At 44.4% G+C, this 25,430-nt stretch overlaps 1 protein-coding gene across 6 annotated transcripts in view; it reads right to left on the minus strand.

Annotated features, from left to right (window-relative positions):
• Positions 1-25,430, minus strand: part of PRKG1 (protein kinase cGMP-dependent 1) — a 1,254,852-nt gene that overhangs the window by 339,651 nt on the left and 889,771 nt on the right. For all 6 annotated transcript variants that reach the window (XM_023240288.2, XM_023240287.2, XM_023240289.2 and 3 more), the window contains one exon: positions 24,706-24,769. In XM_023240288.2, the coding sequence (XP_023096056.1) occupies positions 24,706-24,769 (64 nt within the window). The remainder of the gene's footprint in view (positions 1-24,705; positions 24,770-25,430) is intronic.

Below are 25,430 nucleotides of genomic sequence, written 5' to 3' on the forward strand. Positions count from 1 at the left end.
TCCACTGATAGCAACGTGAAATACTGTGATTACTGTGAAAGCAGATAAACATCATTAAGCAGCTAAAAGTTTATGCCACATAAATCCTAACCATCTCAATCCTTAGAACAGCCTTCTGACATCAGAATTACTGTGATGGATCAGAAAACCAAGGCACACAAAGGTAACTTGCTCAAAGTCACCCTGAATTGAGTGGTGGAGACACGATTTGAACTCAGTCTGACTGTCTCGGCTGAGTTTTCATTGCAGCATCTATAGTTACTAGTGGTGGTCTTGTGTGCCTCAGTTTCCTCACCTGAAAGCTAGAAGTATGTTGTCCCACCTATATCACAGCTTTCTTAGATGGCTCAATGAGACAGCAGTGATGAAAGTATTTACAAATTAGCAGGGTACACATATGAAATCAACTCAAGATTTATTTCTGTTAACTAGCAAGTTATTAATTAAAAAAAAAACTTTGATAAAATTTCACAACTAAACTTCCAGGAGATTTTTACCCGGAACTCTGGGTTTTTCAGCTTTTAGAAAATCAGAGCAGGTGCAACATTAGCCCTTCATTCCTGCACGGAATCAAGTGCCAGAACAGAAGAGCAAATGCCCATCTGAGACCCGACAAGTGGCCCCACTTCCTACCCTGCTGGCTTCGTCTACTTACCGTCATACGAATCTGCCTTTGTTTCTCCCTTTAGGAAAGGAAGAAGCTGGATGCATGTAAGACAGTCTTGTGATCCGGAGGCACCTGGCTAGCCCAGGTATGTCACCTGACTGTCAGGGTTTGAACATGGGACCTGATCCCCACACTGGAACTCCTACCCAAACCCTTTGTTCCAATCCCAGCATATACGTTGCCCAAGCAAGCTCTGCTCAAGCCCTTTAGATAATATCTGTTGGCTTAGACAAAGTGTTTAACAAAAAAAAAAAAATAAGCATGTTGCCTAGATGCAATTTCAGCCAAGAATATCACCTGTTCAAGAAAATCACCTCAGGAACTGATTATAGAAAGAGTAAGCTTTTTGTTTTTGTTTTTTTTTTTTTCTCCTCTTATCTTCGGAGATAAATCTCACCTCCTTTCCTGGTACAAAAGAAATAGCATAGCCAAGATCACCGACATAGAGGCTTCTCATTGAAAAAGCTTCTCATTGAAAAAGAAATTTCATTTATTTATTTGTAATTTATTTATTTATTTTATTTTATTTTATTTTTAATTTTTTTTTCAACGTTTATTTACTTTTGGGACAGAGAGAGACAGAGCATGAACGGGGGAGGGGCAGAGAGAGAGGGAGACACAGAATCGGAAACAGGCTCCAGGTTCTGAGCCATCAGCCCAGAGCCTGACACGGGGCTCGAACTCACGGACCGCGAGATCGTGACCTGGCTGAAGTCGGACGCTTAACCGACTGCGCCACCCAGGCGCCCCTGTAATTTATTTTTTATGTTTATTCATTTCAGAGAGGGAGAGGGAGACAGAGAATCTGAAACAGGCTCCAGGCCCCGAGCCGTCAGTACAGAGCCCCACATGGAACTCGAACTCACAAACCGTGAGATCATGACCTGAGCCAAAGTCAGACAATTAACCAACTGAACCACCCAAGGGCCCCAAGTAAGAAATTTTAAAGTGATAGAAAGTTTCCCATGAGTCAACCTGTCATAAGCAGCTACGGTCATGCCCTATCCAGATGCCCTCCTGCTGTCCCCCCGGCGCTTTGTTAAAAGGGCACAAATAAGCCCCAGATTGGTCCCTAGTAAAGCCCCTCTGTCCATCCACTTAGAGGTCAAAGTAAGGCAACATGACAATTATAAGTCTGGTCTCCGTGTCCAACACACCTAGATCCAAATCCTCCCTGGGTCACGTTCTTCGGTGAGTGTTCTTGCCAAATCTATCTGGAAAATAGGGTTAATACCACGTCCTGCACAGAGTTGTCTAAGAATGCAAGAAGTGACTTAAAGCCCATGAGGTCTGACACATAATGAATATTTAATAAATGGCAGCTATTGTTATTACTTAAGGACAATTATTCGGGGTCAAGAGTGAGCTTTTTTCTCAAATGTTGTTTTTCTATTGCTTTTCCAGATAGTAGAGTATATTCTGGGTATTTTTAGAATCATAAAAGCAGTTCTACTGAAAGGAGTTAAAGAACAACATTATCCTCAATTCAAAAAAATAAAATCAACACCAAACCCGTTCAGGAAAGAGAAAATGATAGTCTGTATTTTAAATGAGAAAACTTCTGAGGTGAGGAATGGAACAGAATATTTATAAGAATAAGTGAATTATCATGTTACAGTAACAAAAATTATCCTTTCTAATGAGGAGCTCTCAGGCTAAATTTCTACATTATTCAGCAGAGAAAATTGCTTTCGACAGAGAAAAACCGAAAATAACACGAGGATTTCCATACATTAACTATTTACGGTAGTAATAGTTTTCTTCTTCTTCTTTTTTTTTTTAAATACAATTCTGAAAACAGAATTCCACAGGTGATTACTGGGAATGCAAATTTGTGTGGGATGATCTCATAAATGCTTAAATAAGAAACAATGCTAACAGTACCCTCCATGAATGTGAATTTTCTTATCTCTCTAGCACTGTGCTTACAGGCGTTTATTTACTACTGTGGATCACACTACAGAATGGAAGGTACAAAATTCATTCCTTGTTTTTTTCCAAACCTCCATCTTGATGACTATTATTTTCTATTGCATTAACTTATCCTAATACAACTGAAAATCTTTGGTTTCCCGCAGGAGTGATAACAACACTTTCAGCTGAGTGGAAGCTTCATTAAGTTGATTTTCAAGGAAACTGTATTTATTAATCACATCACATCTGGCTTTCTCCACTGCCCCATGAAAGGGTTGACCGAGATCATTTCCAGGGTCCCTTCCTCTCTAGCTAGCATCTTACTCATTATCTTCCTACAATGTTTCTATTAGAGAGATTACCGTCATGTGGAGAAGTTCATTTGATCCCTGGCTCATCAGTTTTCAGGTCCTGACAGTGTATAACAGGCTCAGTCCAGGACAATTAGTTCCGTGTGGGACGGTTGCGGAAAAGGCGTCAAGAAGAACATTCAGTTCTGTGAGAGTCCAAAGAGCTTCACAGAACGGAAACTTACTCCAAGTCCCAACATTCCTTCAGCACACAAATTTATGCTGATGTTAGGAGCGAAGGGGAGAAAGACAAAAACGGAGTAGCCAGCACTCCAAGACTCACCATTGTCAATGGCCCGGGTGAGGGCTGGGAGAAGTGGAGAAAGCCAGGGAAACTACAAGATACTGTTAATTCTTACAGGGTTTAGCATGCCAATGGTATTTTTGTAACTATATAAAAACAACTTGGGCAGGGGAGGGCGCCTGGCTGGCTCACCCGGTGGAGCGTGTGACTCTTGATCTTGGGGTTCGAGCCCCATGTTGGGTGGAGAGATTACTTAATAATAAAATCATACAAAGTAAAATAAATAAATGAAGAAATAATAAACAGCAACTTGGGGACGTTTTCCCAAGTAAGAATATCTAACACCAAAATCAAATTAAAACTGTATTTGTCTTTCATCTCTTTTAATAGAAGCAAACTCAAACATTAAAAAATCAATCTCATAATAGAAGACATTGTTTTAAATTAAATAATTAAAAAAAACCTAACTATATTGTTTTTCTTTTATTATCATAGACTCATCGTGGACCAATCAGGGGTCATGGGCATTCGAAGCCACTTTATTGATAATGTATTTCATAAACGTAAATACACCAATATTAAAGCACACGGATGCATCCTTACTTCTATCCCAAAAAGGAGGAGTCCCAACTTCAGGGCAGAGGATTTGGGTAATCTAGAAATAAAATTAGGAAATATACAGAAATGTCACCTAAAATATGACCAGATTAGAAAAATCCTTGCTCATAAAAAGAATGTGGTCGCTGAGAGGGGTGGCTGAGGCAGGGAGACAGAGCACCAAGCTGGGGCACCCAGGGTGTCTCCCCTGTCCCCCTGGGTGCCCCACACTCAGCACACTCAGCATGAACCTGGGGAGGCGGGCACTTCTCTCTGCACCCAACTACTGCTGTGGTCCTGTAGTAAATAATCCAAACAGCCCGCAAAACCCTTCTGGCGCTCCATGCCTAGACTGGCATCTCCCACAGTCCGTTCGTGGGGTTCCGTGGAACCCAGATAGGTAAAAAGTGACAACAGTGTGCCCCCAAAATGGCCTTGGGTAAAGTCTGGGAACAAGTGATACAAGTATCAAAAGATATTGTTAGGTTTCAGTATGTTCACATCCTGCAAGAGAAGGCTATCTAGGATGGCTATTTCTCATACACGTATATTACTGGGGAAATCGTTTTAGAGACTTTAATTTATTCTGTTTCTACACGTGTATCAGAATTCAGATCTCAGCCAAATAATGCTGGGAAATAGATTGTATAGCTGGGAGGGGGTATCCCTACAATATCTTGCCGTTTAAAAACAAATTAACGTAATATTATGCCGGAGGGTTTGCCTTAAGGTTATTAAGCCCACTCTCGAACCATTGATAAATGTTTAGCAACTAGTTAAGGAGTCATGTTCGATTCAGCTCAATTAACAAAAATAAAATGGAAAATTAATTTCAGTTTTCTGTCTTTAGCCCTTTTGATTTATACACTGCAATTATGAGTGTGTTATTTTTGGGGGGAGGGGGGAGGCAGGTCTGGTTTGGGGTATATTTACCACCCGGCCTGGCATGCACAGTATTAATTATGCTCCTTGAATATCAAATAAAAGTAAAAGATGAGTGACCTCAGGCAACAGTCCCTGCCTGCAATTTCAAAATAACGGATCAAGTAAGTCAAAAGCAAAGCATGCATTTTAATCTACCGTACACAACTGTTGAGGCTGCATCTAAGCAAGCGACTATTTTTAAAATAATAAAACCATTTTCCTATCATCTCTTTCTTCCGGTCAGTAGTAATTATGCCTGAGGTATCTTTAATTACCGTCAAACAGTGGTGTCACGTCGGCCGTTTGCAAATTCAGTGGCCGTCTGCAAATTCAGTGGAGGCTTCACCTCTGAGAGGCCAAGGTCTACAACGCGTAACCTTAGCTGCTTTGGAACAAATCCCAGGACCCTTCACGCCAGTCAAGAGGCAGAATGGAAGCAGGGGTCACTCTCCAGAATCCTCTTGGCGGGTGATTCCAAATCATCAGCACATTAAACAGACACCTCCTCCTCTCAATAGCTGCTCCAACAGCTTCTTTTCTAGAGCAGGGAATGATAATTAGGATTTCATAGTTTGGGACAGCCAGCATTAGCCTCATGGCTTTCCCTGGTGCGGATTAATAACAGTAGCTGTAATGATGACAGCAAACGATAATAGTTCTAATTACTGATATTCATCTTAGGATGGTGAGCAGCTGTTAAAACATCTCTCTGGAAGTTCAAGTTCAGCCGCCTAGCTTTTTTTTTTTTTTTTTTTTTTTGCCAAATAGAGAAAGCTTTAATGCTAATTAGGAAGGAAAATTACAAACTCGAATGTCAGTCAGAGTGCACCGTGATTGTTCTTTATTAACTTTTTCTCTTCCCCACCACCTTAAGCTTTCTGGCCCTTAAGCTTTTAACAGCTGACACTTCAAGTAATGAAGGGAGCCCCAGGGGGGCCTCCTGGTTTCCACTTAAAACAACCCTTTCCCGTTCAATAAGGGAAGCGCCTCATCGGGTTGCGGTTTGCATTAGAAGGCCTTGATGCACTTCCTGAAAGCTGTCACAAACTCCTTGATCTGGAGAGCCGCTGTCTACTAAGGGCTGTGCTAAGGCCTCTGCTATTGTGGCCAGAAGGGAGGCCACAGAACCGAGGCCCCATCTATTTCTTCCCAATCAGTTGCAGAAACCTCTCGCACATGACTTGACTTCTTGGCAAGCAAGTCCTTCATTTCACCTGTCGGTGGGTGCCTCCTAAATTCTCCAGGCCACCTGAACCGTGCGGGAGGCTGGGAGTGGGGAAATGCACCGTGACTGGGGTCTTCTACCCCAACTCCGTACGGGAACCTCCAAGCCGGACGACAGGGAAATCAGGGTCAGGCTTAAAGGTGGGGAATCGCTTCCAGGGCCCTGGAGAGCAGGGAGCAGGAAGAGCGTCTGTTCAGGACCACCTGGGCACCCGCGCGGACCCCTCCAGAGTAAGGAGGGGGGCCTGCCAGTGCTGTTTTGCATCAGGAGCCGGGAGAGCCTGGTGACTGTTGGCATTCCCTTCAATCAGGGGTTGTCACACTTTTTCCAGGAAGACCTAGCCGCTGAGTGGCCTGGGCTTTCAGACCCATTGTCTGCACTCTAACTGGGCCGCTCTCACTGCCGTGTAAGAGCAGTAGTGGATGACGAGAGAAGGCACAAGTGTGGCTGGCTTCCAGTAAAACTTACATTTGAATTTCATATAACGTTAACACGGCACGAAGCCTCATTCTTCTGACCTTTTTTTCTCCAGACATTAAAAAAAAAATCATTCTTAGGTCAACGACAGTCCAAAAATTGGTAGCAGGCAGTTTGGTGATCCCTGCCTTACATGGAAATGACAGTATTTTAGGGTAACGTCTTCTCAAATGATAATAGAAGTCCCATAAAACCAACCAACAACGACAACAAAAGAAACTCCAACCAACCAACCAACCAACCAAACCAGCCACAGAGCCAAGTGTGACTCTCTTTTGCAATCCTAGCATGACACCACCTGTCTCAAACGTCACACTGAATGGATAAGAGGAAGGGCATGGAGATCGCCTGTGGACACAGCTTGAGTCTGCTCCTGCTGGGTATGGCGAACCCCCTCCCTTCCATGAGGTTCTGTTCCATAACTAAACAAATTGGGGACCTATGGAAACTTCAATCCTTCTCCCTGTGTGAGCGCTTGGGCACATGCAACTGTGTGTGGTCCTTGTGGCCAATCTGTGACCTGACCTACAATGTTAACAGTGGCTATTTAAAATACAGGTTTTCAGACACCTTTCCCAGATATATTTCAGTCGTCCTGTGGCTGTTCCGCATACGTGTATTTTAAGCAACATCCCCAGCTGAGTCATGTGATCTAGTCTACTTGGGAAACCAATATGGAACCAAGGTTTACTCCCAGTTCAAAGTTCATGGCACAGAGTCCAACTTTCTTTAGAGCTGCAAGGCTGATCTTTTCTATTTTATATACATAAAGTTGTTTTTTAATTTTTTTAAGTTTATTTTCAGACAGAGAGAGAGAGAGTGAGCAGAGGAGGGGCAGAGAGAGGGAGAGAGAAGTTTCTAGGGCTACTAAGAAGCGATACTCAAAAACAAAACAAAACCAAAATAGAAAACAAAACTATGGTAGACAAGAAATAGAGAAAATAGGCCATAAGCAGTCTACGGTGAATGGACCTGACGATACGCAGGCAGGGCTGAAGGATCGCTTTGCGGCTGCTTCTCAACCGCTGTGCAAATACCAAACCCCTGGGAAACTGAGCAGCATGCAGAGCAAGAAAAGCCACAGTCGCCATGGAGGGGGAGGCTCCGTCGGCGCCAAGAGGTTGGGCAGGCCACACATCTATGACAGCTTTGCTCTAAACAGTGGTGACAGCTGTGAACCAAAGGGCGGCCATTCTCGCAATAAACTTCAACAGCATCTCTTCGCAGGAATAGCAATCCCATCAGAAGCACCATCTCTGAATACAAAAGACAAAGCCGGCTGTATCAATTCTGCTCTGGGTCAAACATCTCAAGAGGCTATTATCCCCTTCGCCACCTTTTCTACATTCCCAGACTCACGCTCCTGCAGGCCTAATTCTTGCTATTTTCCTTCGTGTTCCTCACTGTTTCCCCCTTGTCACCGGCTCTCTGGCCCAGCTTTCGGCTCAGATTGCTTCTTCAAGCCGGTGTCGTCCTGCTTCATGCCGGTGTCGTCTGAGTGCTGCAGACCTCTGACCTCAGCAGACCTATTATTTTGTACTGAAATAATTTTCTAATATGCTCAAAGAGAGGCACTGACTTCTTGATGCCTAATGTTATCTTGTTATTTAATTAGACAAAAAAATGATAGAATCAATAAATTACAGTAGTAGCTGACAATATATTCTGACTTTGTGCCATGGATTGGGTTAAGGGCTTTCTATGGATGTTACATTTAATATTGAAATACAGTGGTTTCCCATGTGACATGTTAAGGGCTCAGAAACCATCACTCTCATCCTCACAAGAAAAAAAAAGCTCAACTGAAAATCAATCACTTTCCTTAGAGCCATCAGAGAAGTGAGGTCATGGGGCTTTGCTGCTTTCAAAGCTGGAGAGACAGATGGGGTGAAACCCAGATTCGGAGCAGAGGCCCAGAAGCAAAAACCCCCAGCTAGAGCCAGTGTGGGCAGGAATGCTATAAAACCCTCACTGATGCATTGCCAGAGGCTCAGTGTAGATCAGCTGGGGGGAACTCCCCCCAACACTCTCACGATTTTTAGCCCCGAGGAATTCTACCAGGCATTCATCCTGAAGATAGGGGGAAAACTCCCGTAGTTGTTCAGGGAAAGAAGAAAACTAATGATTCTGAACTATATTCAGAGCCCTTTGTTCTCTTTACAAGGCCTGTGTTCAAGAAGAAACTATTCTACTAGAGCTTAAGGGAGCTTCTGCCAAAGATTAACCAACCTGGGTAAAGAAAACACTCAACTCCAGGTCCCTCTAGCTTTGATGAGTGGGGAGACAAACTCCTCACTTGGGCTCACTCTAAAAGAGACCTCAGGGCGCCTGGGTGGCTCAGTTGGTTAAGCTTCCGACTTCGGCTCAGATCATGATCTCACCGTTGGTGAGTTCGAGCCCTAAATCTGGCCCTGTGCTGACAGCTCAGAGTCTGGAGCCGGCTTCACATTCTGTGTCTCCCTCTCTCTTGGCCCCTCCCCTCCTCACACTGTGTGTGTGTGTCTCTCTCTGTCAAAAATAAACATTAACAAAAATTTTTAATAAAAGAAAAAAAGACTGAGACCTCATGATAGGGCTATGGAACAAATCCCTTCCACGCTACAGGTTACCATCTGTGGTGATTAATGTCCACTTGACTCGATCATAGTGTGTCTGGTATTTGACTTAATATTACATCTGTGCATATGTGAGAGGGTTTCTGGATAAATGAACATTTTAATCTGTGGACTCAATGAAGGCAGTCTGTCCTTCCAAATGTGGGTGAGAGCATCATGCACTTGGTTGAGAGCCTGAATAGAACAAAAGGGTGGAGGAAAGAAGAATTTGACCCTTCTTGCCATACTGCTTAAGCTGGGACATCAACCTCCTGCACTTGGCCTTCAGACCCAGACTGGAATCCACGCTGTCAGCTCCTCTGGTCTCGCATCTTCAGATTTGGACTGAATTACACCACTGGGTTCCCTGGATCTCCAGCTTACAGACAGCAGGTTGTAAATATAAATATATAAATACGAATCTCTTATTAGATCTTATTAGAATCTCTTTTTCTCTTCTCTAGAGAATCCAGGGGTTCACAGCTATAAGACTCCAAGTCTCAGAATCAATTAAGGAAGAGTTTCCAGGGCAACTCAAAGAAAACAGATTGGAAAAAAAAAAAAACATGGACACTGGAGGTAGTTTTAGCCTTTGACACCACAACTACGGTAAGCACAGGCTAACACCCAAGTCAATATAAAGCCTCCCACTAAAGGCCCATTTGCCTCATTTCATTTTACCTGCTGCATCATATCCAGCTTTCAGTAACAACAACAACAAAAATCACCAGGCATGCTAGCAGACAAAAACAAAACAAGCAAACAAAAACAAAACAAAAAAAAAACAAACCACCACAATTTGAAGACACAAAGTAAGACTCAGAACCAAAGTCAAACATGGCAGAAATTTTGGAATTATTAACAGGGAATTTAAAGAAACTATGAATAATATAATACACTAAGGAAAAGTAGAGAGCATTCTAGAAAAAATGGGTAATGTAAGCAGAGAGATAGAAAACCTAAGACAGAATCAAAGGGGTAACAAGAAAACATGTAAATGGAAACTTCCAAAATCAAAATAGAAAAAAGAATGGGTGTATAGAAAAGAAGATCCAACAAATGACAATTACAAAAGTTGTCACATGTATAATCGGACGAGAGAAAGAAACACAAGAAATGATTGAAATCAAAATGGTTGAGAGGGTTCTGAAATTAATGTTAGACACAACCAGAGATCCAGAAAGCTCAGAGAAAATCAAAAAGGATGAATCATATTCAAGCTGCTGGAAATCAAAGACAAGGGTAAAACTAAACACGTCACCCAGGGAGGAAGAAGGATAAGGATTATACCAAGCATCTCTTCAGAAACCCACAAGCAAGAGGAGAACGGAGCAGAAATTTTAAAGTGTTGAAAGAAATCAACAACCCGTATAACCATCCTAGGATTCTGCATATGGTGAAATTGTCCTTTAAAAGTGAAAGAGAAATAGAGACTTTCTTGCCCCCCCCCCACAAAAAAATAGTTACAATGTATGGGGTATTTTAGCTTACAAGTAAGTGAAATGAATGACAGTAGGGTAAGAGGAGGGAATACTTGGGGATAAGGTCCTACCTTATACTACCTGTAAAGTGGTACAGAGCTTCCTGGAAGAGGACCTGGGTTAGTTATAGATGTGTATTTCAAACTCAAAGGCAACTACTAAAAACAAACATTTAAAATATATATAATTTATAGGCTAAGAAAGGAGAGAAAATGAAACTGTAGGAAATGTATAGTTTAAACCACAGGGAGCACAAAAAGATTGTAGGAAAGAAAGAAAAAAAGGAGACAAAAAGAAAATATATGAATATAAAACAGATATATGGCAGATACTAATTCAGATACATGAAGCATAAGTAGTTTTAAATAGTCTTTAAACATTAATAATGTAAATATTCCAATCAAAATTTCATAAACTGCCAGAGTAATTTCAAAACATAACAAAGAAAGCAAGACTAAGATCTAACTATAGGCTGTCTAGAAGAACTCTACTTCAAATATAAAGACAGAAAGATTAAAATTTAGGGGATAGAAAACGATATACCATGTTAACACCAATCAAAAGAAAGTAGCTATGTTAATTTCAGATAATTCAAACTTCAAAAATATCAGGGATAAAGAGGGACACTACATAATGATGAAAGGACAAATTGTCCAAGAAAACATAATGATGCTTTAATGTGTATGTGCCTAATAACAAAATGTCTAAATACATAAGTCAAAAAATCATAGAAACGCAAGGAGAAAGAGATGATCTACTATTAAAATTGGAGACTTCAGTGCTTCTGTATTACTGACAGATCCGGAAGGCAGAAATTCAGTAAGAATACGATTGAACAGCAGTATCAATCAACAAGATCAATTGATATGTATTGAATAACTCATCCAACATGCAACTATACATTGCTCTCAAGCTCTCATTGAACATTCACTAGGACCACAGTTGGAGCCATAAAACATACCTTAAGTTCCAAAGAATAAAATTCATACAACCTATGTGACTGGGATTGATGTAGAAATCAGTAACAGGAAGATAGCTGAAACTCCCCACTCCCAAAATGTGCACATTAAACAAAACACTTACTAAATAATACATGACTCAAAGAAAAAGTCTTGAGAAAAAGACTATTTTAGAATAAGTGAAAATTTCTTGAATGCAGCCAACATAGGGCTTAGAGAGAAGTTTCTAGCACTGAATGCATATGTCGGAAAAGAAGATCTAATATCAATAACCTAAATATCAAGAACAAATTAAATCCAAAGTAAGCCAAGGAAAATAAATAATAATAGAGCAGACATCAGTAAAATAGAAAACAGCAAATCAACGGAAATAAATCAATGTAATCAAAAGCTTGTTCTGTGAAACTAAATAAAACCCATCAACTTCTAGTCAGGCTAACAAAAAAAGAGACGACACAGATTACTAACATCAGAAATGAAAGAGGAAAGATCACTACAGATAGTAGAAAAAAATTAATAAAGAAGTATTATGGGTGAATCACTAAATTATACTCCTAAAAACCAATGTTACATTATGGTAACTAACTAGAATTTAAAATAAAAAAAAGAATTATGGTAACAATTTCAAATGTAAGATATTGATAATAAGGTAAATTGAGGGTGGAGAGAAGGGAGTGTGTGAGAACAGTATTTTCTGCTCAACTTTTCTGTCAACTTAAAACCTCTTGAAATAATAAAGTCCATTAATAAGGAAAAATATTTAAAAAAATGAAAAATAGTTGTATGATATAGATCTTATTACACTTTCAAAAAAAGAAACTAAAACTTAGGAAAGTTAACGTGCAAGGTCACATAGTAGTGAATTGTGGACCAGCATTAAAAAGTGCTGCTAAGATGTGGCACCTGGGTGGCTCAGTTGGTTAAGGTCTGACTTGGGCTCAGGTCATGATCTCACCGTCTGTGAGTTCAAGCCCCGCAGTGGGCTCTGTGCTGACATCCTGGAGCCTGCTTCGGATTCTGTGTCTCCCTATCGCTCTGCCCCTTCCCCACTCATACTCTCTTTCTCTCTCAAAAATAAATAAGCATTAAAAAAATTTTTTTTTAAATAAAAAAAGTGTTGCCAAGACTGAAATCCAAGCATTATAATATGGAGATAAAGAAATGTATGTGTGGGGCGCCTGGGTGGCTCAGTCGGTTAAGCGTCCGACTTCAGCTCAGGTCATGATCTCGCGGTCCGTGAGTTCGAGCCCCGCATCGGGCTCTGTGCTGACCGCTCGGAGCCTGGAGACTGTTTCGGATTCTGTGTCTCCCTCTCTCTCTGTCCCTCCCCCCATTCATGCTCTGTCTCTGTCTCAAAAATAAACGTTAAAAAAAAACAAAAAGAAATGTGTGTGTATACACACACAGACATATACGTATGTATACATATATATACAGAGACATATATATACATATATACATATGCATGTGTACATATTTTGCTGATTTTCAGGGGCAGATAGATTTTATTGGCCTGGTACTGGGACAGTGACTCTCCCTTGTGGCAGAGTTTGGAGGGGAGAATGCAGATACACTCCGAGGGCCTCTCGTGGTCCAGTCCCGGGTTCTGGCTGTGCCAGCTGAAGGCGAGCCCAGGGCCAGGCTGGCTTGCAGCTGCAAAGCCTGACTTTCTGGCTGGTTGCAGTAGAGGTTGCTGGGGGAAGGGAAGGATTCTGGGGGCTGGAGGCAGCCCTCAGGGTACAGACAGGATGAGCAGGGAAGCCTGTCTGTTGGTGGACGTGTTCTACCTGCTTTGTAAGGCCAGGACGCCAGCAGGCCGGGGGAACCCCGTGGAGGGCGGCAGGCGCACAGGGCTGTGATAAAGCCAGGTCCCACGTGGGTGGCTGGACACGCTCAAGGCGCTCTGAGCTGTGGTGAGGACTGACGTGGGGACAGAGGCAGGAGGAGATGGCAGATACATTAAATCTCCTTACACCCTGCAGCCCACGGACAAACACTTGAGGCAAGCAGGGTGAAATGTTTCTCCAGGAGCCCCCTGTTGTCTCAACGCTAATGCTTTGCTGGAAGGAAAACCACCCTAGCTTGACAACAGCCAGGCCTCCAGGAGCCTGGGCGTCTTCTCTAGCATATGAAAATCTCGCTGGAAACTTCCCCTGGACTTTACCTCCCCCAGTCTCTCCTCCTGGTCCCCGGGCAGCTCTTCCTGCCCACGGGTCCTGTCCCTGAGCTTTAATAAAATCACCTTTTCGCACCAAAGACGTCTTCAGAAATTCTTTCTTGGCCGTGGGCTCCAGATCCCGTGAATCCCACTGTCACCCCAAAAAGTCCTCCTCAAGGACTACAGAAAGACCGTGTGGCCCTGGGGCGGGGGTGCCGAGCTGTCCCAGAGGCACCTCCTGGGCTGCTGGGGAGTTGCCCGCGTTCTGTGGTCTCTGCAAAAAGTGGGCCCGCACAGGACCGCGTCCTAAGTGCTCGGGAGTCCAAACATGAGCTTGGCCTTGCCGGCTGCCACAAGTGTACCTGGGGGCTGAGTCCTGCAGGGCTCCGGGCAGGCGAAGACGGCGAGCTCCCCTGCACAGGGCCGGGCTCTGCCCCGAGTGCAGCACTTGTCAGAGGGGTCATCGCTGCAGTTTGGTTTCCTGTCGGGTTTTCTTTCTCACGGAAACCTTTCTTGAGCTGCTGGAAAAGCTTATTCTCCTCCTCTAGGGCCAGGAACCTCTGCTATCGCCACTTAGGGTTTCTTCTTTGGTCTCCTCTAGTGACATTCTCTGGGCCGTGGGCGCCTAGCCCTGTCACCTCTGATAAAACGTCTACCTCTTTGTTGATAAAGAAGTTGACCCCAGCTCAGCCCTCTGCCCAGGGCCATTTTATCCGAGAGCCGGAATCCGTTATTTAGGAGGTTTCCTCTTCTGTAGAATATCTATCCTCCCAAGGTTTGTGCTTTATCTCCCAGGGGTGGGTAAGGTGGAGGAGAGAGTGATTAAGGAATTCCTTTCCCGTGACCCTCTAGCCTTCGGCTCCCTCCACCTCTGTCTTCCACCTTGACTTTGGGTCCTCCGGAGTCCTCTACCAGCCCCTTCGCTTGTGTGTCATCCGATAATGCTCCCGGACTCCTGCCTTGCACAATGCGTGTCCCACATCCTGGACAAGTTTACATTCTGGTTGTGCTGAAAGCATCTAAATGTAAAATCAAACAGCTGTGTTTCCCCACTCATGTAGCACATATTTACTGAAACCCTATTCAGACTATTCATTCGACAAATATTGGTTATGTAGTTAAGTGCCGGGGAGAATTCTTGGGCAAATCCTTGCTCTGCTGGAAATAGGATAGCAGTCCAGACACATCCTACCCTTAAGGTACTTCTGGACAATTGGGAAATGGCCAAGTTCCCATCAGTCTAGGAACAAGCATGTGACTTTGAAGTCCTATGCTGACAGAGAGAGCAAGGGAACCACAAACCAGAGGAGAAAGCAGAGTCAGGTAACTGGAATAGCCCGCTGCTCTCAGGCCCACGGTGATTAACGATTCTTGGAAGCGTAAAGTGACCTGCCCAGCATCGTACAAAGCAGAGATTCGCACAGTGATGGTGCACTGCAGCTCTATTGAGAAGACGAACCACGTTACGTTTATTAAAATAATAATTTTTAGGTGTAATAAAAAAAGAAGGGTAGGTCCTACCTGAGAGCTAAGAGACGCTCACTGATGGCATCCCGTAACAAGTAAGGGAACACATGGGGCCTAAGACTCAGAGAAGGGTCCTCGCTCCCCTGAAGCTCTGGCTGGCCACGGTCTCCTCCTCCTCCTCCTCGTTCCTACTGACTGACAACTGATAAACGTTCATGCCTCAGACACACTGCCTGCCCCGGTTCAGAGGCTTATCTACCAGGAAACAGCCCCGCAGGCACTGGCCTCCAAATGGCTCGATTCCTTCTCTGCAGGGGATGGTGCGCTGCCTTCCTCTGGGTTCCTAGGGCTCAGGTAGCCGAAGGTCTGGGGACACCTGGGACCGAAGGGGCACTCCACCATCCTCTCCAAGCTGACTGATGACTCCATCACAGATGAGCTCTGTGTTCGGTGACGAAAACGGAAAGTCCAACTGTTTTTTTCTCTTATCTTTTGCTTTTTACTAGCATGTTGTAAGCACAAGTGGGCTTCTTGTCCTTCATCGACTTAGGTCTTGGACGCCAACTGTGTTTAAGTCCCTGAACTAGGTTTTTTTGGCAGCTATGAACACATCTCAGATGAAGGAAGGAAGGGAAGAGGGCAAGAGAGAGAGAGAGAGAGAGAGAGGGAGAGAGAAAGAGAAAGAGAGAGGGAGGGAGAGAGGGAGGGAGGGAGGTAGGGAGGGAGAACAGAAATTGACGATCTTGGCTCCTAGTCTCTTATAATCAGAGCGGTTGGTCTAATTCAGACCCGGTGTTTATCACTACGCTCTGTAAAAAGAATCCAGGGCTCATTATGATCGATGCCAATACTATCAAATGGCATTTTGTAAATGGAATGTCATCCTCATGCTAAAGGGAAGCCACTAATTTATAGTCTCACAGAAATTCACCGTTTGTGTACAAGCCCCATAAAAGGCAGCAAATCACCAGTACCAAGCAGGTCTGTATATTCTTATGCAGCAACCACTTCAAGCACTTTCTCTGAATGTTTTCTAAAAAGCTGATTTATTACCGATTGGTTTCCTATTTGCAGAGAACATACATTTTAATGAATTACAAGCAGCATGGAGCAGGAAAGCATACATATTCTGGTGAGAAAATGACTAGAAATGCCTTCAGAGTTCGGGGCTAGCAGAAAATAGATTCCTGTCATCGCAAATTAAATGCGGACTGGGAGAAAACTAATTTCGCCCAGAAAAAAAAAAAAATACAAGAAAACATTTTTAGAAGAAAGCACCTCCTATTTACAAGAAAGAGTGGGGGTGAGGGTTTTCTTATTCATTTAATCCACAAATTTTCAAAACCTAATGCAGTACACTGGTGAAAGATGCTGATTCCAGTGCCAGAGTGGGTTAAAATTCCTCCTTGTTTACCTAGCTGTGTTGCCCGAGTCCCGGTTCCCCCGCTAGAAGTTGGGAATGCCTGAATAGGATTTACCTGGGCTGGTATTTAACAGAAGACCTAGGCTAGCCCTGCGTTCACATCATTAAGTAGACAGGATGTCTGCTGTTTGTGTTAGCTCACAGAAAGCTCGCGGAGAACATCATTATACAGAAACGCCATTAGGCCAAAGTTGCACACGCGATATCGTCCCGGCATCCAATCAACGCGTAGGTGTCCACGACATCCCGACCAAATGTCTTCATGCACTGCAGCCTTCCAAATATGTATTCTATCCGCTAATCCTTCACATTTTGTACTGTATTTTGCCATCCACGCCATGTGCACGCCTGTCAACCCGAAGGCCACCTCTTCCGAGATAACTCTCCAAACCGTCCATCCCTGGTACTCTCTACCGTATCACCCGATTTTATTTCCTTCACACATTCAGCAGACTTTCCCAAGTGCATCATAGCTGTGGTTTGCAGCAGAATTTCTGTGTCTGTACTACTGACATTTGGGGCTGGATACTTGTTGAAGCGCTGTCCTGTGCAACGGAGGATGCTTCGTATCATCCCTGCTTCTAACCACGGGAGGCCGACAGCAGCCGCCTGCCACCCTCACCTGGGGTTGTAACAACCGCAGGTGACCCCAGACACCATCGATGCCTTCTCAGCCTTCCAGATGGAGACACGAGTAGGACTCGGGACAGCCCACACACCCGACAGCCATGAACAGTCTCGTGCGTGTGCCTGCCATGTGTGCAAGACATGTGTTTTCTACGCGTGCCGATAGGTGGATTCGTTGGTAAGCACTGCTGACCAGCATCCAAGATGGTGTGTTTACGTTTAATGATTTTACATTCATCATCCAGCGTAAGACCACGGCAATGCTACGAGAGGCAGAAATGGATGCTATCCTCATTCGTAAATGAGACATTGATGAATAATGGGTTAACTAGGTTGCTAAAGTCTCACTGTTTTTAGAGACTAAGCATCCCATCCCCAACACAGACAATATAGTCTACTTAGAAAACAATCCAATACTCTCAACCCCAAAGTCTTCTCCAGGACAAATTTCTAAGTTCCTTCAATCGTTTCCTTACATCATCTCCCGCAATATTGCTCACATTCCACCACCTCTTTACCGTCCTATCCTTCCATTCTTTCTTCTTTTACATTTCTCCGAAAGCTTTAAGATAGAATTCACAGATTATAAAATTCAACCATTTAAAGTCCACAATTCCGCGGTTTTCAATATAGATACTCGTGCAACTATCACCAAGATCTAATTTCAAAATATTTTCATCACCCTGAAAAGACACCCATGCTCATTAATCACTCCCCATGCCCCTCAACCTCCTGGATTCTAGCTCTACAGACCTGCCTATTCTGGGCATTTCATTTCAATAGACTCATTCGATATATGGCATTTTATAGCCGAATAATATTGCACTGTATGAGCACAGTACATTTGATTTACTTATTAGCTTTCTACTTCTAGGCTATTAGGAATAATACTGCCATGGATATTCATTTACAATCTTTTGTGTGGACATCTATTTTCTTTCTTTTTTTAAGTTTACTTATTTTTGAAATAGCGGGGGAAGACAGAGAGGGAGGAGGAGAGAGGATTCCAAGCCAGTTCCACTCTGTCAGCACAGAGCATAACACAGGGCTTGAACTCAAGGACAGTGAGATCATGACCTGAGCTGAAGTCAAGAGTCGGATGCTTAACCGACCGAGCCACTCAGGTGCCCCTGGATGTCTATTTTAGATTCTCTTGGAAAATACCCAATAACAGAACATATGCATCACATGGTAACCCTGTGTCTGCTATGTCAAGGAGTTGTCTGACTTTCAAAGAAGCCATGGGATTTTACAACCACACCAGTGACATTTTAGAGTTTTAATTTCTTCACATCCACATTTGTTATCATCTGTCTTTTTCATTCCAGCCATCCAAGCGGGTGTGAAATGGTACACCTTCATGGCTTTGATTTTCATGTCCCTAGTGACTATTAACATTGAAACTCTTTACATGTGCTTAGTGGCCTTCTGTGTATCTCTTCTTTGGGGAGATGTCTGTTCAAGTCACGTGCTACCTCTAAAATGGAACTGTATGTGTTTATTATTGAGTTGTAAGTGTTCTTGATATATATTAGATCCAAGTCCTGTGATGGTGAATTTGTCAACTTGGCTTGGCCCTCAGTATCCAGGTCTTTGCTCAAACAGTATTTTGGATTTTTCACTGAGGGTATTTTTTGTGGGTAAAATTAATATTTAAATTAGTAGACTGTGAGTGGAGCAGATTTCCCTTTATCATTGGGTGGGTCTCATCCAATCAACTGAGGATCTTAACAGAACAGAGACTGACCTCCCTGCCAAGAAGGAATTCTGCCAGCAGATGGCCTTTGGACTTGAACTTCTCGTCTCCAGCCTGCGAGCCCATTCTGTAGAATTTGAACTTGGCAGACTCCATGATCACATGAGTGAATCCCTTAAAACAAATCTTTGTATATATATTAATCCCATTGGTTCTGCTTCTCTAGAGAACACTGAATAACACAAATCTCTTATCACATGTGATTTGCGAATATGTTCTCCCATTCCATACATACTTCTATAATAGAATAAGATGTAGGAGTGCCTGGGTGGGTCAGTCAGTTAAGCATCTAATTCTTGATTTGACTCAGGTCATAATCTCACCATTGTGGAATTGAGCCCCACATCGGGCTCTGGGCTGAGAGCAGAGCCTGCTCGGGATTCTCTCTCTCTGCCCGTTGCCTCGAAATACATACACTTTAAAAAACAATAAAACATGAAGAAGTTAATATTAAACAGAGTTTTGTCTTTACTTTCTCATCTCTATGTCCTGCCACCAAGCACACACACTTCCCACACCATCCGCCTTCAAAAGCAGTTATTTGCCTCATAGAAAGGATGACCCAAAAGAAACCAGAAAGAACCAAACAGTCGAATCTTCATATTCAGAGCCCTTTATCCCAAAGCAATTGCGAAAGAACAGGTCTTTGAATTCCCTCCAGCTTGGCTTTGAGTAGCAAGAGCCAGGCCTAAAGGAAGGGAAGAAAAAGTTTAATCCAAACAACAGATTTCAAAAGAACTAATAATGTTCCTGTCTGCTCCATCAGTTTCTTTCCTGAAGGCTCCAGGCCTGTTTGGAGTGGAAAAAAGAGAGCTTTACAGAACGTTCCAATAACTCAATCAAATGTAGAACTTTCCCCTGCATTACTAACAACTGTAGAGAATGCAGAGGGATTTGGGAAGACCTCAACGTGACAGGGTACCACCGAGGAACAGTGACATACTTAGTCACACCTGCTGGACCTTGAAGCGAGAAGGAGTGCATCTGGTACATTCGTCTCCTTCTCCAGCGATATTCTCTGGATGGTATAATCTGGTATTTGCCTCCTACTATATTATCAAGTAATGGGGGATCTGAAAAACATTTTCTCCTTGCCTTTTTTCCCCCATTTTTACTTTCTCATCTTTTCCCTAATTCAAGAAGTCCGAGGAATATTATTTATCTTAAGAGTTTGTCAGGACCACGATGGTATAAACACCAACAACAAAACAAAATAAAAAACCAATGGACCATCTAGGGACACAGAGCAGAACGAGCATTATTCAGGCTCAAGCGTGTCCAAGATGCAATCGTGTGAGGATGCCGACCCAGAGGTGAAGAGCTTGACAAAGCTGATGTAGCAAAGAGGATTTTTAATTCTAAGACGAACAAATCCAATGTTTTAATGAGCAAATTGGACATGAAACAGATTCCAATAAATGCAAAGAAGTGGTTTTGATATGCTTTATTTTCCATTTAAAAATCAAGGGATTTAAATATAGCACCCATGCCCCACTTCTATTCACATAAAGGGAAAATATGCTATGCCAAGCGGTGAAAAGTGAATTTGTTGGCTTAATTTGGTCTTCAGTCTGGCATTTTCCATGAAGTAATTTTCCCTGAGTTCTCAACTGTTTTGCCCGTGAGGGCAAAAACATAACTCTTCCTCAAATTTTTGAACATGCTTTGCGATAGGCTTTCAGGTTAATTCTTACTCGTCTTCTCTATCGGAAAATGTTTTTGTGTGCCAATATCCTTAAAGATGTCACCACAGTCCTGATATTTGAACGAACGTCAGATATGGGTTTATTGCCCACTGTGCTTGGATAGGTAAGCATTGAAGCGAACTATTTCTCAGTTGGGGATTAGCTAGGAATTGCCCCATCCATTTGAAAAATGTAATTCATCACAAAGACTAATCATGTGTATGTGAAGGAAAAAGGAAGTGTGTGTCATTCATTGTTATAGTAATAAAGAAGAAATTACACCTTATCTTATAATTTCACACTTCTCTTCCTTTACCCCTGGGTGTTTTCTAGAGTCTCAGAATAGATCATAACACTTGACTAATTAATTCAAATAGACACTTTTTGCTTTGATAAAAGGGATGGGATGGAGGTCAATGAAATCAGTTTCTGAAGTTTGAGGTTGGTATTCACTACACGCACCTAAAATGCCTCTTCTGATGTATTTTACCAACAATAAAATGGCTTCTCTAGCAAACCAAACTGGGAGCACCTGAAATCTTCTCTGATATGTAGAAAGACTTGGTTGGAGTCAGACGTGGAAAAGCATACCACACTTATAATGAAGCTGAACAATGAGAGTCACACAGATTATTTCAACATGTCTTTGCAGGACCGAGCCTGGGAAAAGGTTGGGATCAGTGTGCTTCATCGGATAGGTCTTCTGACAAGAACTTACGCCTACACGCACCTCCTGAAAGGAACTAGAGAGAACTTTTGTATGTTCCTAAAGAGGCAAGGGAGATTCAATATGCAAAGGAAATCTTTCTACTCTATGATATAAAGACAAAAAAGCAAGGGTCACTAAACTGCCATACCTAGAAAAAGAGTATTAGGGGGCGCATGGGCATCTCAGTAGGTTAAGCATCTGACTCTTGATTTCGGCTCATGTCATGATCTCTCGGTTCGTGAGAACCCCCCCTGCGTTGGGTTCTGTGCTGACATCATGGAGCCTGCTTGGGATTCTCTCTCTCCTTCTCTCTCTGTGGCTCCCCCACTTGAGCTCTCTCTCTCTCAAAATAAATGAACTTAAAAAAAAAGAGTAAGGGTACTAGTTCCTGTTATAGAATCTCACAGGGACGAACACAAAAGCGGCTATGTACGTCCGCACTAGAAATTACTGAGGGATGGGGGAGCTGGGGGGCAGCGGCAGAAATGGCTCGGACAGAGGCTTCTTTTACACCTGTAGGAGAGGATGCTCCAAGTGTCCCCTGCGTGTCCTTTAGTCACACGGACCCTCCTGAACCACTTCATTTCTCTTTCCATCTGTGACACATTATCTCTCTCTGCCCCTGCGTCCCCTGTCCCCGTTCTTGAACTCTTTTTGTCCCCTTACGCTGGAAGTATTGTTTCACAGTGACTAGAAGGAATAAGAGCCAGAAAGTACGCGCGCACAGGGACGCCCAGCCTCACTGGGCTGACGGCAGTCTGATCCACTCAAACCCCCCTTCACCCACCAGCCAGCCAGAGGTGATTAAAACACAACTCAGAACGTGCCCCTTCACGGCTTCCAACCCTCCACGTCTCCCCATCGTGCTCAGAATAAAAACCAAAGTTCTCATCGTGCCCGCAAAGCCACTGTCAACAGGCCTTGCCTGACTTCCTCCAGCCCCATGTCAGCCTGCTATAAACCTTCCTTCTGTTCCTCAAGGGGAAGAAGCTTCCTCCTGCTTTCGGACCCGTGTCTGCTCCCAGCTCTGCGCGGCACGCAGGGCATCTCCTATCTGCATTTGGACGTCAGCACGAACCTCACCTCCCCAGGGAGGTCCTCCTACGGCAACCCCACACCGAGCGGCCTCATCCCCAGCACCGTTCGCCTCGTCTGTCGCCTCCGCTGGAACTTAACGTTGCCGGAGCACAGCCCCGGATCCCCAGAGCCACAGCAATTCCTGGCACGGGGCAGGTGCTCCCCAAATATCTGCCCAACAAACAAGGCTGCCACTTCTTTGTTGAACGCTACAATAATACCGCTGTCCTTTCAGGAGGATCTGGCCTTCTTTCATCTTGTGGACACTTGCAGAAAGAAAGACAGCTCCATCACTATGCAAGCACATTCCCATTAACGTGATGTGACGTTACCGTTGCTTTTGTTCTTCCCAATTTGCTCACTCTATCTGATCCATAATTGCATCTAATGTCTCACTATACTTGTTTATGCAACTTGAGTCGAATACTTCCGCGCACCGCGTGGTCTATTCATAGGTCTACTTTGCATTTTGTCTGTTTACTTCACGTTCGTGTCCTCAAAACAAATACGTGAGCGCCTAGACACGCGTGTCCCTTCCCCCGCAGCATCCCTATAGGATGCACTGTGGCTCGCACCATCCAAACGTCCATTAAGGCACCTGCCGATTAGGAAATCTGACCTAAAAGGCGAAAATCTTTCTTCGGTCAGAATGGTTACAGAGCTCTCGCCACTGTCTTGCAGAGCATACAAATCCTCCCTACAGCTGTGGCAAAGAAAGAACGTGATTAAAGGATTTTTTTGCAGGGCTTGATTGGGACTAGTCAAGTCTGTACTTTTAGTTTGCTTTGGTGAAAAAGAGAAAAGGGCATCAGAGAGCTCTTCAGCGTGTATTCAGCGAGGAATGGAAAAACCAAAAGGGCCAGGGAGAGGGGTTTTGCATCCCAAGAGGCTACAGGCACAGGGGTGAGGGCGTTCAGGGAGAAGCGCAACCCCTGTTTTTTTCTCGTGAATTCCGTCCCCTTGAACCTGGTTACCCAATGTGACTTCTGCTTTCCTTCACAGGAGGTGAGGGAGACCGGCGCGTCGTAGGCGGGCTCTTTCCCATAGGCCGGGAGCTAGAATTCGTGTAGAGGAACCTCTGGGCTTCTACGGATCCTTGAAGGGCCGGGATGGGCGGGGGTGGGGGTGGGGCCCGGAGAGAAAACCGTCTTCGGCATCTTTCCAAGTCACCCCTGCTCGCGCACGACTCTGACAATTGCTCAGCGCGCCTGAGACTCACGTCCCCCGATGCCCCCATCTCCAGCTGGCCCCGCTCCTCCGCACACACCTCCCATCCTCGCGCTGGCCACATCCCGGGGCCAGAGCCACCGTCCTTTCTGAACCTGCACCTCAGCTCCATATTCTCTCCTCACCCCTCCTTGTTCTTGGCCCAGTACCCACCCGCGTGTCTGTGGGAGGGCGGGAGCGCGGCTTCTGGAAGGGACGATGGGCCGGCCTCCTACCCCAGGAGGACTTTTCCCTCCCCCTCCCTTATTCTCCACTAGCTCAGCCCAGTACTTCAAAATCTGCCACCTCCTGTTCCAGCAGGGTTGAGCTTGATCTGTGCCCCCTGTCGCAAGTCTTCGATCAACTCTTCCTCGCCTGTTTAATTTAGATTTGGGACGGCTAACGTCAAGTGGGGTGGCAGGGCACCTGGCGGTCACGCTGTGTTTTCCTAGCTCATCCACGCCTCCACGTCTGTCCTGCCTCCTCCTCTGTCCCCGAAACCTCCCATACCTCCGCCCGTTCTTCATCCTCAGCCGGTGACCCTGCTTTCGGGATCCCTGGGGAAGCAGAAGATACCAGAGCAGGTGTCCCCCAGCTCCTCTCATCCCCATCACCCTGCGCTCCTGCATGGGCGCTCCGGTACCCCTCCTTCGCTGTCTCTGCGGAGACCCTATCCTTCCCTGGCCAGTCAGGAAGCTGCAAACCTAGTGGGCCCTGTTGTACCATTCCCTGGTCTTCACAGCTTCAGAGAATACGAATATTAGCGACATTTTTGCATTGGTGCATACATACTCATATGCTAATGAAACATATACCTGTTGTAAATTTGCTCATCTGAAGCTTCTGAGGGGTAGCTACTGAAATCTTGCTTTACACGGACTGAAAGAAGAGAGAAATTCGCCATCTCCCATTCTTGGAAGTCAAAGGAAACATCCTATTTGCCACAATGGGGCTTTCCTCCCTCAGTTGCTAAGTCGATTTGCACCTTTCTAACTGCGTATAAATGACAGGTGTGCTGAGCTGGCTTTTATTCAAAGCCACGTACACTGCTCACCCCAGGGCTGAAAGCTCTTTCAGGGTCTCTCTGCCGGGGGTGACCCGTCATCACGCTGCTGTGCTGGGCTCTGTCCCAACCCACAAAGTTCAAGGGCTTAAAAACAATTACCTCTTCGAGGACATCGGCAAGCTTACTGAGGATCTCTTCAGGAAGGCTCTGGAACGTTGGGACACTGCAAAAGCAAACAGAGAAGATGCTGAAGCAACTTCCTTCCACCAACCAAACAGCAACGTGCAACAGCAAACGTTTCACGACCAAGAACCTGCGGATGAAGACGAAAGCACGGACGCGAGCGTGACTTGATGACCGACAGGGAAAAGGCATGTTGTACCAGGGAGAACACAGAAGTGGGCCAGAGCCAAGGTGAAAGCCCACTTATAATTATAGATGCCTCGGCTATAACGGGGGAAAAAACAGTTTCTTCTTTACCAGTCTTCTCTCACCAGATTCCTCTCTAGGTCCCTCTGTACGTACACACACGCACGCACGCACACACACACCCACGCACACTCCCTTCTACAGGAACCCTCTACTCATTCTTTAGGACACAGCTTGAATGATGATACACTCACACCTGGAAGCATTCATTCAACAACCTTGGAAGCTTGCTTTCTCTCCAACCCCCTCCAGCCAGGTCAGGTTCTCCCCCTGAGAGCTCCTTTATCCCCTGCTCTAGCAGTCATTAGATATTTAATCAGGGATTTGTTCTGGGGTATTCTCCCTGCGAGAATGAAAATTCCACAAAAATAAGAACAGCTTATCTGTCTTATTCAACTCCTGTATTTTCCATCATTTACAAACAACGACACGTTAGCGCGTGTGGAGCAAAGTTA

Source organism: Felis catus, chromosome D2, assembly GCF_018350175.1.
Source record: "Felis catus isolate Fca126 chromosome D2, F.catus_Fca126_mat1.0, whole genome shotgun sequence".
In the NCBI taxonomy this organism is placed as follows: Eukaryota; Metazoa; Chordata; class Mammalia; order Carnivora; family Felidae; genus Felis; species Felis catus.